At 32.5% G+C, this 19,208-nt stretch overlaps 1 protein-coding gene across 1 annotated transcript in view; it reads left to right on the top strand.

The window, feature by feature from the left end:
• LOC106100303 (protein embryonic gonad-like) overlaps nucleotides 1-17,471 on the top strand; it is a 79,154-nt gene extending 61,683 nt beyond the window's left edge. Inside the window, exon 3 of the mRNA XM_013279126.1 lies at nucleotides 15,409-17,471. Coding sequence (XP_013134580.1) covers nucleotides 15,409-16,332 — 924 coding nt within the window. The 3' untranslated portion in view covers nucleotides 16,333-17,471. The remainder of the gene's footprint in view (nucleotides 1-15,408) is intronic.
• The last annotated feature ends 1,737 nt before the right edge of the window (nucleotides 17,472-19,208 follow it).

The following is a 19,208-nucleotide window of genomic DNA, read 5'->3' as shown; positions in this document are numbered from 1 at the left end:
CTTGTACTGTGCGTGATGATTTACGCGGACAATTTTTTTAAACTTAAAAATACGGTTTTTTATGACAGGAGATTAATCATTGAAGATTTACATCTGAAAAATATGTAACCAGATGTTATAAAATCTAGATATGAAAAAAACTCCCATTGGTTACTTCAAACGTATTTTAAATATTTATATTCAATCCTGGTTATTTAATGTTTCAAATTTTTTTTCTTAGACCATATTCAATTACATAACTTAATAAAGGAATTTACAGAGTGTTTTATAATTGAAAGAAAGATATAATGATTCTTTCAAAAGACCAGCGAAAAAAAAAATCTGACTTGTTTAACGTCATACATCTACTATGAATATCATGCTCAAATAACGTAGATATCTTGTATGTGATATAAAATTTCTTACATTCAATTAATAATATCAAACGATAAAAGAACACCCTGTACCAACTCATCGAACGATATTTTAAACTAGCTGTTTCCCGTGACTCCGTCCGCGTGGTATTAGAAAACATACGAACTATATAATTGACAAAAAGCTACGTATCCCTCGGGAACCGAACATTTCTCGGTGATGAACCTTATCCCATGTGTACTCCAGACTTTGTTTTATATCCGTTCCAAATTTCAATAAGATATATTGAACCGTTGCAGAATGATCGAGTAAACATTAAAAAACTAAATTAATGAATCCCACGGGAACCGTAACTATTCCCGGGATAAAAACTAACCTATGTGTTCTTCCAGGCTATCATCTACATCTGTACCAAATTTCATCAAAATCTATTCAGTCGTTTATGCTACAAACACTAACAAACGTCCATTCATCGTAACTTTCGCATTTTTAATATTTTTATGATATGATATTAGTAAGATTAATCGGCATCAGATAATTAATTACTTAATCAAAAGTTATAGTCATCACAAATGAAATAATTTCGCTCAATCGACCGCCTCTAGATCAATTATATTTATTACCATGTTAATGAATGAAAAATTAATAATTAAACTTTGTAATGAGGTAAAAGTCGGCGGCGCATCAAACGATATAACCCACGTGGATCTTCGATCACGATACATAAAACTAGTCATTAAAATAATTGTATTTTAACCTTAATGTTTTAATGATATTACGAAGCTATTACATTCTAAGATAAAACTTTTTTTATCTGTGATAATAACCATACTGTTCGGAAGAGCGACTAAAAAACCAATTACCTATTAAACATAACGTAATGTTACATTTAAGTTAACTTTTATCAATAAACTCCTTAGTTATATCAAACAAAAATAATACTCAGAAATACATAGTTTTGTTTAGATCAAAGGCACATTATTAACAATTCAAATAATAGTAATAATTTAAAAACTCATTGACAATACGTTATAAGAGAACTAGTTTTCATCCCGCGACTCCGTTCCGTGGAATAACAAAAAAAGTGAGTAGTCTATGTGTTCTTCCAGACTATCTACATCTGTACCAAATTTCATCGGAATCCGTACAGCCGTTTAGGCTACAAACTCTAACAAACATTCATCCATCTAAACATTCGCATTTATAATATTACTATGATTAGATCGGTAACCATGTCTTAGAGGGATGTTTTTTGTAACGTAAATATGTATTGATATTAATATTTGGATTACTGTAAATACTGAAACAAACTTCAATCCCTCAATCAGAGTCAGGCGATTACGTTTTAAAGAGTTTAGAGTTTAAACGTACGTAATAGTTTAAGACTGACACATATTTTAATGTAATATTTGGCCCTTACATTACCTACCATGTTGAGTCTTATCAAAATCATTACCGTTATAACACTGAAAATATAACTAACCGAATCGTCGATCGACTCGCCTTCCCACGACCTCAGAGCTACATTTCGCCGTGCTCTATCCAATCTCACTTCCTAGTTCAAAGGAAAACCAACTCTATTTCCATATTCTTAAGATCTATTTATCTTTCAGCAGCTGTTTCCATTCAAAAGCAATAGCACACACATGAATAACGACACCTATCTTTGTCTGTATATTATTGAATGGCGTATCAGATATTTTCCATTTTGAGTTTTGTCTCTTTGAGCTAGGATTTAATTCGATTTGCCGCAGTGTGGTAGTGTGGGTGCTGACCGCGGTGATCGCACGTAGAGGTCGCGGCCGAGTCGACAGGTGACGTCTAGCGATGCTCTAACGCAGGTGTATGTGTGTGTGAAATGTCAGAGTTTACAGTATTAAGGTGCGTTTCCACCGTGATTTAGCGGATGAACGCACGGAAGTTGCACTGTGGAAACAATGTCCTGTAGTGAGTTAAATACTTTGAGCCCATCAAGAGGTTTCCGTGCAGAAATCTTAAAATACAAATATGCTTTCTTAATTTATTGTTAACCGAAGCTGAGTTATCATAATCATTTTTGTGACAATTAATTTAATATAAATTCAATTAAGCTGCAATTCTGTCAGTCTACAAAAGATTAACATAATCATAACATCCGTAAAAGTATTTATTAAATAACATTAAAAAAAAAAACGACAATAAAATATCATAAACTGCAAAAATGAAGACACTATAACCGCACCCTTTTATGTGACAGTGCGCACGAGACCGCTACAGGTGAGCGCGGCTGTGTGCGTGAGGTCACTCGTGTGTACACTATAGCGGGGGAGTGTGGACTTAACGAGAGATACAAGACATTAAATTTCGACGATAATGATAAAGCTATTGCGTTATCTACTCTGTTATTTACGAATTGGACTACTGACTTTTCCTTTATTTATTATCGAAGAATATATCTTGATTTAAACGTGGATATTATCATGCCTTGTAATACGTACAGTCGCGGACATCCCCGGTGTTACATTTAGAATAGAATGTATTTATTGCCACAGAAAAGAAACAAAAGAAAATAAATAAACTTATTCTAAAAATATTATAAAATCGTGGCAAAAGGTAGTGAGCTCAGAGTTTAAAGCGGACTAAGCCGTTCAGGTGCTGGTTTTCAGCTGACTCCTTCGCACTCATGTAACATATACATAATTTTGATAGGGTAACTTACAGATAGGTACTTATAGGTAGCAGTTAATTATGCAAATGATATAATAGAACTAATTATCATTATCAATTACCAACCTTTTTTGTACATACATATATAAAAGCGCCCTATTGGTTATTGTTCCGCCTCTCAACACGTAACGTTCAAACGACTATAGTTTTAAATGTAGGACACCATCAGATTCCCTAACTGTACAGTAATCAACGTGTCTTCTTTTGATATCCTGGAAAACTAACCTGTGTAAAAATCTAGCAAATGGTGAAAGAAATTTTCTTTTAATTGCTATTCCCGTATTTAATCAGGCACATTTTATTATCAATCGTTAATTAAACTTTTGACCGTAACTAATTTTATAACGATCGTAAAATTTTACAATCCGTTTACCGCATTTTTATTCATTGGTGTTAAACATTTATTATAATTTGTATCACTGAAACTTCGAAAAGCTTAGGGCCTACCACAACTGGCTGACAGAGGCACAGATAGCTTAAAGACGTGACTGTCAGATACAGTAACAAAATCCGATATTTCCATAACATATTTTAAACGTTGGATTGTTATCAGACAATCTACACTTTGGTGGGACAGGCCCTTATAATCTTAAAACGCTGTATTTAGACTTTACGCTTTTCCATGACACTGTACTTATGACATCATACTAACATTATAAATGCGAATGTTTAGATGGATGGATGAATAGATGGGTGTTTGTTAGAGTTTGTAGCCTAAACGGCTAAGCCGATTTCGATGAAATTTGGTATAGATGTAGAGGATAGTCTGGAAGAACACATACTTACTTATGTTTTTTCTTTAATTCCACGCGGACGAAGTCGCGGGCGAACGCTAGTTTACCCATAATTAAAATCACTCTTAAACATATGTTGAAAAGAATCCATTAATAGATGACCGCTAATTATTTAACACTTTTATACGCGACTGTACAATACAGTTGTAATTTTAAAATCAAAAGGTATTTTAACATCGATACACAAGTACATACTTATTCAAAGAAACAGTTTAGTCTTTCACATCAATGCAATAAATGTCCGTAGGTTAATTGCCACCTACGACATCGGCGCACTTTGTAACCGCACTGTACCTAGTTATTAATGTACAAGATTGTAATTTAACTAATACCCGTTTAATAGAGCCGTCTAAGAAACGAGAGTTGATAGACATGGGAATTTTACCGGTGAATATGGTCCAGACGAACTAATTGAAAGTTATTCCATTCGAAATGTTTGTTGAGAATTTATGTGTGAAAGTTAATTTTATCTATACTTATATCATAAAGAGGGAAGATTTGTATTTTTGTATGTATTGAAATAATTCAAAAACTACTAGGCCGATAAAAATTATTTCACCGTTAGTAAGGTAATTTAGTTTTGCGTAACATAGGCTATTTTTTTTTAATTCACGCGGGTAAAGTCGCGAGCAACAGCAAGTTATTGATATTTTAATTAAATCGAGAGAGATGGCTACAATTTTTGTATCTGTTTATCGGCAGTGGAAACTGACGGTAATGAAAAATCAGTATCAACAAGGATACGTGCATCTATCAGTGCTATTTAGAGGGATGATTCTTTAATAATTTTCTATGGCGTATTGACGAAAAATTTAATAAAACCTTATTTCAAACACGATTATTTTATTATTATTATTATTAATAATTGAGAAAATTAAATCTACTGTAACCTAGTTATGAAAACAATAACACAGTGTGAGAGAAATTCCGAATAAATTATGATCGGATCTTTCTCCAACGCCTCACAAAGACACCGTCACTAAAAACAATTTAATTATCAATCATTGAAATAAAAAATGATTAACATTTTAGACAATTATCGGAACGAGCTGTCATTATTCTATGAACCGAATATCGCTTTGCTATGAATCATTTATCATAATTCTATCCAGATATCGATCTAAGTATTTCTCTAATTATATGAGGTAGCTGCTACCGATTGTTGCCTTGGGCGTTGTTTTCTTTTTTATCACGGCCAGTAGATGGCGTTGAAATCTTTTAATGAGGTGTCAGTCCATTAAATTCTTACTAATAAACGCGAAAGATGTTTATTAGAGTTTGCCGCCTTAACTGCTGAACGGATCTCTATGAAATCTGGAATAGATGTAGAGTATAGACTGGAAGAATACATAGGCTAGTTACTTTTTAAAATTCTGTACACGAAGTCGTGGACGAAAGCTAGTTTAAAATACATGAATATAATAATGATCCTTTGATGAGGATAGTCTTGAAATGAAAGATAGAAGATATCGTACTATTTCTAATAGATTTTAAATACTTTACACAAGACACGGTAAGTTATATCGTATGCCGATTTTAATTAACAATGATTACTATATGTCAATATCAACCATGTCGTCATTCTAAAATCTTATAAAAAATCGAATTTATTTTCTACTTTTTAAATCGTCCAAAGGTCACTTTAACACATTAAAAGTAGCTGAAAAAAACAAGATAAATTGATATACCTAGCATTCTTTAGAGTCAAAAGAAGTAATAACAAATTGAAATATGCTACTTAAGTTTCGGCAGCCGGTGTACAAGATATCCAATTACCGATAAGACACGCTCGAGTTACAATAGATTGACAGACAAGCCGAAAAATTATAATAAATGTTTCATATTTTGTTAAGGAGACAATTAGTAATAGAAAATTAAAAGTGATAGCTTTTTTATGTTGTGTTAACAATACATAACTAGCGTTCGCCCGCGATTCCGTCCGTGTGGAATTATAAAAGATAAAAGCACGTACCTTACATGTTCTTCCAGACTAATCCTTACAAACTCTAACAAACATCCATCCATTTATTTTCGCATTTATTATATTAGTAAGATTAACATTGTTTAAATTCTTAATTAACATTTTTAGGTATTTCCAACAAATAAAATAACTAAATATTGACGTTTTGAGAGTATTCTTTAGATGAATATATATACAGTTGAGAATAGCCGTTAGTGAAGAGTTGCGGGTCAAAGGCGATGCCATCGCCGCGTTAAACGGAGTGAAAGTTGAAGCAGATTAACATATGATTTTTGTAGTAACTGATATCTAGTTATATTGATATTTAAAAGCGTTGGATTAATTCGTATTCTGAAGGAAATGAGGCAATTATTTTTTTTTAATACTTGTTAAGCTAGTGCATGACCACGATTCCACCTGAAGGAGGTGATGATGCAGTCGAAAGCCGCGCTAGCCTAATAAGTAGCTGTTTACTCCCCTTTTGGAGGCCCCCATGTCATATTTTGAATTTGAATAATCCGGCATTTTAAAACGTTATTGACGTGGTTTAAGACCAAATTATGCATTTGTGGATTGTTTTGTCTGTAACATCTGCCAATACATGCGTAGACAATCGTATTTCCAATTCTATTCGCAGATATGTACAGTTAAGTTCATAAGTCAATATACGAAGTCAATGACCGGACCAAAACACACCCAAAACGAGTAAAACGCTAGTTCCCGGTCGTTCCATTACCACGTGATAAGAGTCTATAAATTTATCACCGCACCTTACACTGAGGGCACTAAATCTCGACAATCTATAAAAAAGTACAATGTGACACCGCCTGTGTCCGATGACCCTAACAATAAAAAATGGTGACCATAAGCTCCGCTTACGAAAGAAGCCTGTTTAGTATAAGGTATACACTGATAGCGGAAAAAAATCTAAAAAAAATCCCGTTACACTAAATTTAATTACTTAATACAAAGATAGAACTGCTGACTGAAATTGCAGGAAATCAAAAATACTTACTGTGTTTTTCTTTTAATCTGCGCGGAAAAGAGGGCTAAGCCTGTATCCATAGATATATTACCCGCTAGATTCTTGTGACTTGTGTACTAATGCAGCCGGCGTTTTATCGACTCGTGCCCGACACAGATAAAACGTGAATAAATATAAAAAGCGAGAGGCATGAAGGAGCTGAATTAATTAACAGAATTTTGATGTTGACCGCGAACGGGATATTTCACTGACATACGACAAATTCTTTTAATGTCTAATGTGGTATTTATGCAAAACGGAAGCAGTCTACAGATGTTCATAAGAATTGGGTTAAAATACAACTGTTAATATAAATCTTGTTTAAATTGTTGTTATTTTACCAATTATATGCCTATTTCATTAAATGCAAAATTAATTGCTCCTTATAATTAATAAATAATCCTACGACATATAAAAGTAAAAAGAAAATTTGTTTTTTAATTATTAGTCTATACAACTTTAATGTACTAACATAAGAACTGATGATTGATAATGTAAAATATATAAAAAAAAACATAGTTTTGTACCAGTTATAGTAATAGATAATAATCTGAATTTAATAAACAATTAAAAAATTATACATGCAATTTTTATTAAATTAATCATATGTTGCATAACGCGGTCCCGCCCACACGTTACTTTATTGTCAAATCGCTTGCGCCCGCGCCGCGCTTTCCTCGCTTTTATGACTATTTATATTGTTCGACATGTCATAAAACTTAAAGTCGTCGCGGCGGTCTGTCGTATGGAAAATCATATTTTACACATCCATTGTACAGTTTGTTGAGAGCTTTTGATATGAAACGGTTTTCTTAAACTGTTAATAAATTATTAGTTAAATAGATTTTTGAATGAATACAATTTGTAACTACAATTGTGCCTCCGTTTTATGGCCTTGGTTAGGCGCCTTGTTTTACTCTTCAATCTATAGTACTATAATAGTATATGTACCGTTTAACATGAGTTCGATTATGTTATAATAAAATTATAAATGCAAAAAGAATGTCTAGAGGCACGTTTGTTACTAATCTTAAAAATGGTTTAAATAATTTTGATGAAATTTAGCACAGATGTAAAGAAGTGTCTGGAATAACAGGCTACTTTATAAGTTTTGTCGTAACATTTCACGTGGACTAAGTTTCTGTCAAAGTGAATTATTTCGTAATATAAAAAGAAAAACAAATGAATAGCCAGTTTTTGATTTAATCTCACATGAAAAGCGTGTCGCGTAAGCAACTAAAGAAGTTTATAGCGTTTTTTATTTCATTCACGGATTTAAATTTTTTAAGTCGTAAGATGCAGTTTAACAGTTCATTAACTTGAAGATATATCATAAATCCTTTACTTTAGCATTTTACGATCATGTTTACAGGTGCGGTGGAAAAAGGCAACTTTATATCTTTGACTTTAAACAGCGTTAAATGCGAAAAAATCTATCCAATATGGCTGACATGTGTCATGCATTTAATTGGCACTTGACGTACGTTATTACATGTTACTAATCAATATGTAATCGCACTTCACTTTAGCGCTGTAATTGATAAATTATACATTGCTTTTATTAGATTTAAAAAGTACTATTTTATTTTAGTTCGATTTAGTTATGTGCTCGATTTTCCGTAACTCTCCTGGTAGCGCGTTTTTCATTTGTTTCTAGATTCAAAAAATGTTGCTAAGTTTAGTTTATTTATCGCCATTTCTCACACTTTTTTGTAATTAATCTGACGTCTAAAAAAAGATAAGTGCCTACTTAGGCTTTCATAAGCGTTCTTTTTGCTTTTATTTCAAAGTTACCGAATAACTAACCTTTAAGAATATTATGTAAATATTTCGCGATGCCCTATTTCTCACGCATGTAATAGATCTCACGTACAACATGTAAATTATTACACATATAATGTCGCAAATTCATGGAACATATATGATGTCACGTTTCAAGGTATTTTGAGTTACAAGGAAAAGAAAATTTTAAATCTTGTGCCAAGTTATGAATGAACTTCCTTCTTGTTTCGAAATCAATAAAATGCTAAACAATTTTGAATACAAAAAAACTGTACATATAACGTATTGAATTCATGTATTTTTTTTTAAAAGTATAAGGTATCAAGCGGCCACCACAATTGACGCCAAGGCCAGCCAAAATAACGAAGTGACCCCTTTACATGCACATCCGCATATCTAGATACGTTATCGTATTTTAATCAAAAGAGGAAGAGATGCATAGAAGAAGGAAACCTCTGCAAATGCATTCCATTCCGTGTCTAATCCACTTCTCCTTCCCATCCTTTTCTTATATGAAAATAGTGGAAGAGGAATGAAATTAGACACTCATTAACAGATGTCAGATTGTTTAATAATGATAATTCAAATTGAAAATCAGTATTGAACTTTTTATTGACAATCTTACAATTATTTTTAAGTTTTCTGTACTCGGTCCAATTTCGGCGTAACTATGTCAACCTGACGACCCATACTGACACGCCCGACCTTACGATCTATGCAAATAAGTACGTGAAGTTTTTTTACTCTCGCGTTTATCCGTCATCTGATTTTCAAAAAAATATAAGAATGATATTGAAATAATCCAAACGTTCAGTAAAGAATACGAAGATTCTTTATAATTGAGTTATTTATTCTACCATTAGTGTATCTTTAATCACTTTTAAAAGAACGTCCACAGTTTAAAAGTATTTTAAAACGATTTATCGAAATTGGAAGGAAAAATCTCTTAAATTTGAACACACATTGTTATAACGAGTGAATTATTAAAATTGATAACTCAATCGAATCAACCGCTAATTGGAGGCAACAATTTATTCTTTATTTTTAATCTCTTTATCAAAAACTAATTAGTAATTCGGTGGCCAAATAATTGAGATATCTACATATCCATCGGATCCATTAGTTTGTTATTTAAACTGTAAATAAATTAACAAGAGTTTAACGAGGCTGATGATTTTATTTTGGCTGTGTTTTTTCTTTTATTTCTTTGAACATTTTTTATTGTACCGATTACATTTGCCAATTAATTTAATCATATCGTTTTTCCACTCGATTTCAATATTTTTCAGTTATTTAATCAAAATGTTACAAATATAATGTGAGTTACTTTAATCTGTATTTAGCAATATTAGATGCTCACTTTAATTTTATAACTATTAGGGTTTCATCTAAACTATTATAATAAAGCGTAAACACACATTACTTTGTTGCCTAAGATCTCAGCAATTACAGCATATTTTTGAATAATTCTTTTTTAAATAAAAAGCCCTACACTTACATTACGCTTTAGACTATATATATTCACGACATTAAACTTAGGGGGTAAATATTTTGGATAAAAACCCTAATGTGGGAAAGAGACCATAAGTTGCTGCCAACATCAAGAAAGCAAGATTGCTAAGGTTTGTCATGTCATGTCATTTTGACATTTGTAATTAATAATTTGACAAATGTAAACAATAAAATAAAATTATCATAATTTCATGCGGATGAAGTCGCATGGGAACAGCTAGTGAAATATAAAAATGTAGATTGGATGGATTTTAATAAGATAGTATATCAAGAATTCAACGAATCTAGATGAAATTTGCCACAGTTGTAGAACAATGTGGAAGAACACATAAACTAAATACACATGGTCGTGGGCAAAAGCTTGTATAAATATTTGTATACATTATTTCCTAAAGGAATAGTTTACATAGAGGTTACGGCCGTGAGGACTTGGCACCGCGTGGTCATTATCAACACAAAACAATTGTTTTTATTCTACCCACAGCCGCGCAGTCGTCAATTATCTACAATGACTTGTATCTAAATAGATTAAAATGTTATATTTAGATTTGTTGACGATTCACATTTAAATAGATATGTAGAAACTTGTTTATAATAATGTATTAGAAATATTATACTGGTGTTTTAAAGTTTAGTACTTGCGCCCCCGATTCCGACCGCGTGGAATTAAAAAACAAAATTAAGTAGCCTATGTATTCTACAGAATATGCTCTATATCTATGCCAAATTTCATTAAAATCCATTCAGCAGTTTAGGCTACAAACTCTAACAATCATCCATCTATCAAAACTGTTGCATTTATAATCGCACGTATCTGATTTAAAACTTCTTTAAACAAGTCATTAGAATTAACTATGAATCTGAGAAATCAGTAGATGTCTCCTAAAATATATACATTAAGATAGATCCATTCATCATTTTCATATATTTGAAAGTTATCTTGTTGAGGATAAGGGAGGATTTCCACTTCAAATTTCAAGATTCAAACCTCCCACTCGACTGAATCATATCACTCAAGTGAAACGCTAACCACTGAATCACTCATACACTTATGAAAGTAACTGAGTAACAATTACTCAGAAATACACAAAAGCCAGTAAACCGCATACACAAATGTATACACTAGCCTACATTTTTGCATGACCACGAAGGTAATAACAGTCGATACCTTGTCTTACAATCTAAGTTTACGAGGGTAACGCGGACTGCATAATACTGGCCTGATTTACGAGATTACCTTCATTTAAATTTATCTAAACTATGAACTATAAAAGACTTGTTAGTGCTATTTACTTAGTGGGTAACAACCAGACTGTTAACGTAAAATAAAATAAATTTAGTTTGTAATTCAACCGTAAAAAGTACAAAATAAAGGACATGTTTCTTTTATACAATTTGATTTTAGATTCTTCTTAGTAGAGTATTTGTAGGCAATTTGATCGCGCAATTTACTCCATCTCGGTCGACTCGAAATGTTCGATTAGCGATTTATTATATGGATTAGGCGTCACAAGCTGATGATTTTTGGTTCAATTTGTATTTTTATGAAATCTATGTAAGTCGTAAAAAAACCGAGAGAACTAGAGACCCTTATAATGTGGACCTCTATGGATTGTAAGCACCTTAGTATTTTAAATTGATAATTTTTGACTGTCTAAGAGCGGCAGCTGCCCCTTGGTAAAGCCAATGTAAATTGATATGATTATTATATGAACAATCTTTCCTTGGGTTGTTAACTGTTTGAAAATCAATTGAAATGTTAACTGATTGCGGAACATTGAAGCGTATAAAGGTAATGTCAATACTTGTAGTAAGCAAACCCGCGGATCGAGCATAACTTGCGTAATCTAAAGATGGACCTAACCACGGTACTGTCACGTAATTTACGAACTTATAAAGAAGTAATTGAGTTTAAGAAATGTAACATTACTTCCTTGAAAAGATTCATGATTTGTTACAAATCAATTTGTTATTTGAGTTAAACAAAACTATTTAATAAAGTAAGAACTGAAGGCGCCATTCTTTAAAATCGAATTCAAATTATTTCGACTCCAGCTTTTGTTTATTGCTAATTTATTCATTTGAATCTCGTTTGTAGACAGTTGTTTTAGATTATTGCCATATTCTATGCATTGTCTAGATTTTTTAAACGAAACACTCGTAATTAACAAGATTGATGACAGGAATATAAAAAAAACTTGTGAAATACTTTATCGTATATTGTTATAACAGACTATGTACAAAAGGCTACATTGTACTAAGAGATAATACGCTAATTGCAAGGAAAAAGGACTTTGTATTACCTTTAGTAAATGTCTGATTATTCAATTCTAAGATAACTCTAGTCATTACAAAAATTCAATCAGCTTATAGTCATAAATCCAAGAAAGTATACGCAAACACATTGTTACGGAAGAAAAAGCATTTTATTATACGAAAGGCCGTGAGAATCGTCGCCACGCCTACGCGAAACGATTTCTTAGAACATTTATCATTACAGTAAAAGATGTGTGGCTTTTTTGTTTGATGCACATTTTTTGTTGAAACCGGAATTTTCACTTCAATACTTGACCCAAGTGATAGTCTTTTGACCTCTGATGTCGTATTCTTAAAGCGTGGACCTGAAACTATCGCACAACTCTTTAGTCTCTCTTTGATTGCTATGAGCTTATATGTGCGCACACTACTCGATTTTTAGTTGTGCAACTAAACAGTTGAATTGCCTGCGAAACAATCGACAATCGCACAACTGATGTGACGTAGTTAAGTCAAAGGTGACGTCCCCTCTTAGTAATTTGTCTCTATCTTCTTTTAGACAATAAAATAGTAACGACGTAATTCTATTTCAATACTAAGTCTACCCATTCCCGCCAAAATGGCGCGCTTATCTTTACTAATATAATTTTTTTGTATGTATGGCAATAACTTAACAACTACTGGACCGATTTTAATAATTCTTTCACCGTTAGAAAGGTAATTTATATTTTAATTTCACGCGGGTGAAGTCACAAGCTACAGCTAGTCTTGAATACTTTTGACATTGACAGATGTTATAGGGACGGACGTGTATACCGATTATCTAGTGTTGCCCCGCTATTCCGGCATCGATTTATTCACTGCATTCGATTATGATTGGTTTCCGTGACTTCCCATATGTAAATAAACATTTCAAAGCCATATTGCATAGTACCAATGTTCAGTTAATCTAACAAATCGATATACTGGTTAATCCAATCTTTATTATAACTTATCAATAGACTGTACAGTCGTGTCTTAGTATGATAGTCTTGTAGATTATATCAAAACTACAAATCAAAAATAGATTAACTAATTTATTTGTACAGACTTCAAATAGACTCACAAGTAATAAAGCGATGTTACCATCATAAAATACATATCCAAGGACAATTATCGCTGTAATATTTCTCGTAATAACAAAACTGAATCAAGTCACGTACGGTCGAGGCTTCGCTCAATTAGAGAGTATATCTCTTACCGCGATCCGCACCCATAAGGAAGAGGCTTATCTTAAATTTCTAATCTTGTGACTCATATAATATGCGTTCGCGAAATTACTGTTTCCTACATTCCATACTGGATGTAGAGGTCATTTTCTTCTTTAATGTATCTGTAGGTGTGTAATTTGTTATATTTAATACTAGTGGTTGCTCGCGACTTCGTCGGCGAAATTGAAAATTTAATATAGCTTATGTTACTTAGGGATTGAGTAGCTTTGTAATAGCGGAGGCATTTTTAAAATACGTATCTTACTAAATAAATGAGAAAGTTTATGTGTATGGATGTTTGTTAGTGTTTGTAGCAAACTGATCTCGATGAAATTTGGTATAGATGTAGAGGATAGTCTGGAAGAACACATAGGCTACTTACATTTTTTTTATTTCACACGGATGGTGTCGCTGGCGAACACTAGACTATACTAATATTATAAAGAGGGAAGATTTGTAATTTTGAGTTTGTACTGAGTCGATTTCAACATTTTTTTCACCATTAAAAAGCTACGTTATTAATGAGTAACACGGGATATAGTTTTTTTTTTTTTATTTTTTAATTTGACGCCGGCGAAATCACGGGCAACAGCTAGTCAGTTACTCGTATAATTTGGTTAAGTGAAGGTTAAATTATTAATATAACCGTTACCCTTTTAACCGTTAACCTCTGCGAGTAGCATTTAGATAAAGAACTAACTAAAGTACTTCTAAATGGATAAAGAACTAACTAAAGTACTTCTAAATGGACAATTCGAGATGTTAAAATTCTAAATTAGTCCAGTTAAGGTTACCGTTAGAATACTGGTTTTAAGTGCGTTATGAATATGATCTGTGGGTGTCGACAATGTCTTTGTACGGTTACGATGACGTCTGTATTTGTAATTTGCGACATATTAGCTTATCTAAATTTGAAAGATGAATATTACTTAAAAAAAATGGAAATTGTTAGTGATCAATTAAACTTTACGGTGCCAAATTAATTAACGTGATTTTTTATATTTTAAATACAGTATTTACTGTTATAAAAAATAAATGTACCGACGAAGCAGTTTTGGCTTCAAATAAACGCCATCGTAAAATTAAACTCCCAGACTTCCATTCTGTTAATTTGCAGATTAGTTAGATTAAAGAAAAATGCAAATTAAAAGGTTCATTTGCATAAGACAAAAAAGGTCCGTTCAAATGTAATAAGCAATAAAAAATATTGTCATAATCCGAAATTAATAATGCGACAGATCGTAATTTAGCACTAAAATCGCACCGACCCCGGCGAGGCTCAGAAACTGTAACACAATCACATATTTTACGTTTTTTGTACGAATTTAATTGGCTAAGAAAAGAGCCGAGGCCGGTCTCAGCGGGGTAACTTCCAAATATATTTAAAAAATCCTCAGAACTCTCCCATTACTTATGTCAAAGACGCAACAGGACGCGAGAGCAGTTCTGCAATATTAAGCGTGAGATACGACCTCCTTCGCACTGACCCACATATCGATCCGAGCGCAACGCTCTTTATGATGACTTTTTGAAAAATGTAGTTTTTAATTCTGCACAGGGCCAGGTAAATTGAATACCAATACGAGGCTCTCCTTAACTGTAACGCTTATAAATTGCAGTTTCTTATGAGAGACCGACGGAAGCCTGTCGATATTTTAAGCTAAATTAATGCAACCGCATATAAGAAATCAGTATCGTCATCTTTACGCTAAAACGAATCGACCTTTATGAATTTACATATATTAAAATTGTAATTTTCTCTTGTTGCAGTCTTTCTTCGGGCGGACGTACAACAACTTATCGTCGATATCGGAATGCAAGAATAATGGTGAATGCGTCATCAACAAGAAAAATAGGACCGCCTGCAAAGCTTGCCGGTTACGGAAATGTTTGCTCGTAGGGATGTCCAAATCCGGCTCGAGATACGGACGAAGATCTAATTGGTTTAAAATCCACTGCCTTTTACAAGAACAGCAACAACAGCATATACAACAAATGCAAACAAGTAAATCGCCTCCTACATTCAATTCAAACATTAATCCTTCATTCTTACCAACAAACCTGCTCCCAGCCGCCGCGTTAGCTGAATATTACAAGAGTTCAGAAAAGATACCTTTTAGTGAAGAAGTAACCAGACAAAGCGTCTCACCGTCTGACTCCGGGGCTTCATCAGCTGATCCTGAAGATGACAATAGTTCACGAAGTACGAGTGGTTTAAGTATTTTTAGACCAGCATCATCTCCATGTAGTGAAAAAGATGTACGATTGCAGGCGCTTAGAAATCAAAGTAAAGAATTGCGGAGAAAAAAACCTTCCTTGCCACCTTCTCCTTTTAGTGCAGCTTCAGCTGCTCCTAATTATTCTTCTAGAGCTACGTCTTTTCTACCTTTACCGACCGCGATACAAAACTTTAGGTCAATGCCTCCAGGAGTCCCTGCATGGCCGCGTAATGGCGGCGATCTCTTGCTCCACTCTCCAGCCGTAGCCGGCATAGCTATAGAACAAGATCAGCCTATAGATTTATCTATTAAATCCGCAGTACTCTTCAGAAGTCCTAAAAGAGACGAAGTAAGCGATTCCGAACCAGAATTAAGTATTGATTTAAACGACGATAACGCTAAGGAAATTATGAAGAATCCTCTTGATTTAAGTCTCGTTCCGAAAAGGACAGAAGAAGTTCCGATGACTGGATGAGAGTAGAATTTCTTTTGTTTTTATCAGAAAGGGTTTGTCCCAATATTATGTTTTGTATTGAAAGTTATTCCTAATTAGGTATACATTAAAAATGACTATCGAATTCTGCCATACAGTATTTAAGTGATTTTCTACTCTTCTTGTTTACCTGATCTTTCTACCATTATTTAGTTAGTTGCATAAAATTATGCTTTCAATGTAATGAAATATTTTACTTTTAAGACAAAAATTGTATTATAAATCGAAGTGTTATTGGTGTAAATATTTGAGATATGTACGAAGTGTTATATACTATGTGCCAGTGTTAATGCCAGTTTATGTTATGCCAGTGTTAGATATTACCAATTAATTTTATATAATGGGATGAAGGCCAGTCGAGTGAAGCTCAAAATTATTAAATGTACAAATAAATTTAAGATAAATTGTATATTATATCTGATTTGCGACAAGTTATCTAAGTATTTATTTTAGTGTTTAGGCCAGTTTACTGAGTCATTATAATTGATTAAGCAGCAATTAACATAATTCGTCAATATTTTAATTAGTCGATTTATGTTTGGTTTTTTTTCTCGCATGTTACATATCGTTATTTGTTTCGTTTGTTGAAGATATTTGATAAATTTCTTTAATATGCCATTTAATGATGTTAATTTTTAGTTTTATATTTACTCTGTACTTATTTGCTTAAAACTTTTCTAAACATGAATTGAAGCTTCATTTGTAATTATATTTAGTTACCAAATGTGTAATAAAAAAAAAGTAATTAGCAAATTAAAAAATACACGGACCCAAGTTTGTAGTTTACTGTCCGCTTGAAACATTTGAACCCGACTTTGCGGAGCAGTCCGTTTATGTTGGCCCTTAAATAAGGAATAAGAAAATTAAAATACAAGAACAAATTAATGTCATTAAAAATGTAATTGCCTATTTTTGTAAAAATAAAACGTAGTAAAATTTATTAAGATAAAGTCAATATTAAAATATGACTTAATAAATGTTAACTTTTACATTCCTAGCTTACAAGTTACTTAATTGGTTGTTATTGTTTTCAGTGTGATATTGATATTATTATGTGTTTTTTTACATTTATAAAATAAATCTTAATATATTTCATGAAAGAATAAACGTGAGTGCCTTTATTGCGTCGTTTCATTTAAACCCTGTGACAGAAAAAAAACGAATCCAACAGCCGAATACTGAAACACTTTCTTAAATGATGAGTCCAAAGTTTTAAATCGCATTAAAATTTTAGCGTCAATCAGATTGTAAGCAGCTCTTAGCACTTCGTTTCGGTATTCGGCCGTTAGAAGCCATATTTTCGTAGAATAATAGTTTTCTAGTCTAAACCAGGATGTCAATATATGTAAAGAAATGATATATAAAAAACTACTTCATTTAACATTCATTTCTAAAAATATTTTTGAGGTTATAAAATATTATAAAACAAATAAAAGCTAGTACAAATAATAGAAGCCCACAGTTTCAATGATTTTAAACAACACTCAATTACTTATGAGTAGATCGAACAATATAAATTATAAATGCATTTATAATTGTTACTAATAAAGAAATACTGACTCAGAAACGCCCCTTAACCTTGATCATGTGCATTAAATGCGGCCATCTTGGACTGACATAAATTATAAATAATTTACGTAAATATTCAAATCATCACATGCTTGAAGGGCAATGTTAGTGTAAATTGGATTGGGCGGGGATAGGATGAGTAGGCAGGGGAACTCCTTTTTCTGTGCGTCTTTTCCTTTGTTCATTAAAGGTCGCGTCTACAAATGGGGATGTCTATGATCAGCGTTTCTCTATTTTAAATAAGTAAATAAATATTTTGTCGAATTCCGGTGACCGCTTGCTCGTTTGTCACCTTAAAAATCTGTGACTAAAATCTATTCGTCTATTTCTAACTAAGACTAAATAAAAATCAAAGTGTTAAATATAAGCAACTAAGATAATGTAAAAAAAAACATTCGTCATATAGTTATTTAATTTCGCAATGGTATGAAAAAAATTCACCATATAAGGACTCTACTTTTTTAATTTTATTTTAACTTAAGTAGTAACTAAGAACAATATCAGAGGTAGAACATATTTTCCATGAAACAATAACCTCATTGTATCTTAAAGTTACTGATCTGTTAAAATGGATAGGTCAATGCATGGAAAAGACAGTTTTTTCTTCATTCCGACTTAAAAACGCGTCTTAATAATGTCAATTGAATCTATCTTTATTATTATTTCGAATTGTAACCACCGAGATTAACAGAAACAGTCAGCGCTAAAATTTATACCACAGTTTATACCCTGTCCATTTACACAGGTCAGTGTTTAAATTAAACAGTTGTTTACAGACTCAATAATTTTCACTACTCGAATAACACGAGGTTTTTTAACCGAGAGTTACATTTTAAAGGTTAATCAAGTAATATTAATTATGACATATATCGCAGTGATTATTTAACGTTACGCCTTACAACGCAATCAGAGCAGTCAGAATGCCGAAAAATATAATGCACTCATTTGTAAACTCGTAACTGTCCGCCTATCCTAATAAGGCTCGTACACAATAAAACCTTAACTGCTTTAATTGATATTATTAAGTCTTTCCGTTCTCAACACGACACCTATCAGTGTACACTCCTTGCAAAATAAAATAGGTCTTAAGTATTATTAGATAAGGCGGTAATGTATTTTTTTAAAGACACAACGATTGTGGTTCCGAAGGGATTTTTGTCACTCAATTCATGCGAAGTCATGTAGCAGAGAGGTAACAAATCATCATTTTTTCGAAACGACCAGCAGTCAGTCATTCCCCGATATAGCCGGGCTGTTTACGCGGGCGAAAAGAAATGTTGCTCGTTAGC

This window comes from Papilio polytes, unplaced genomic scaffold (assembly GCF_000836215.1).
Source record: "Papilio polytes unplaced genomic scaffold, Ppol_1.0 DF824058.1, whole genome shotgun sequence".
Taxonomy (NCBI): Eukaryota; Metazoa; Arthropoda; class Insecta; order Lepidoptera; family Papilionidae; genus Papilio; species Papilio polytes.
Note: the sequence above shows the minus strand (reverse complement) of the source record. Positions and strands in the feature narration are given on the sequence as shown.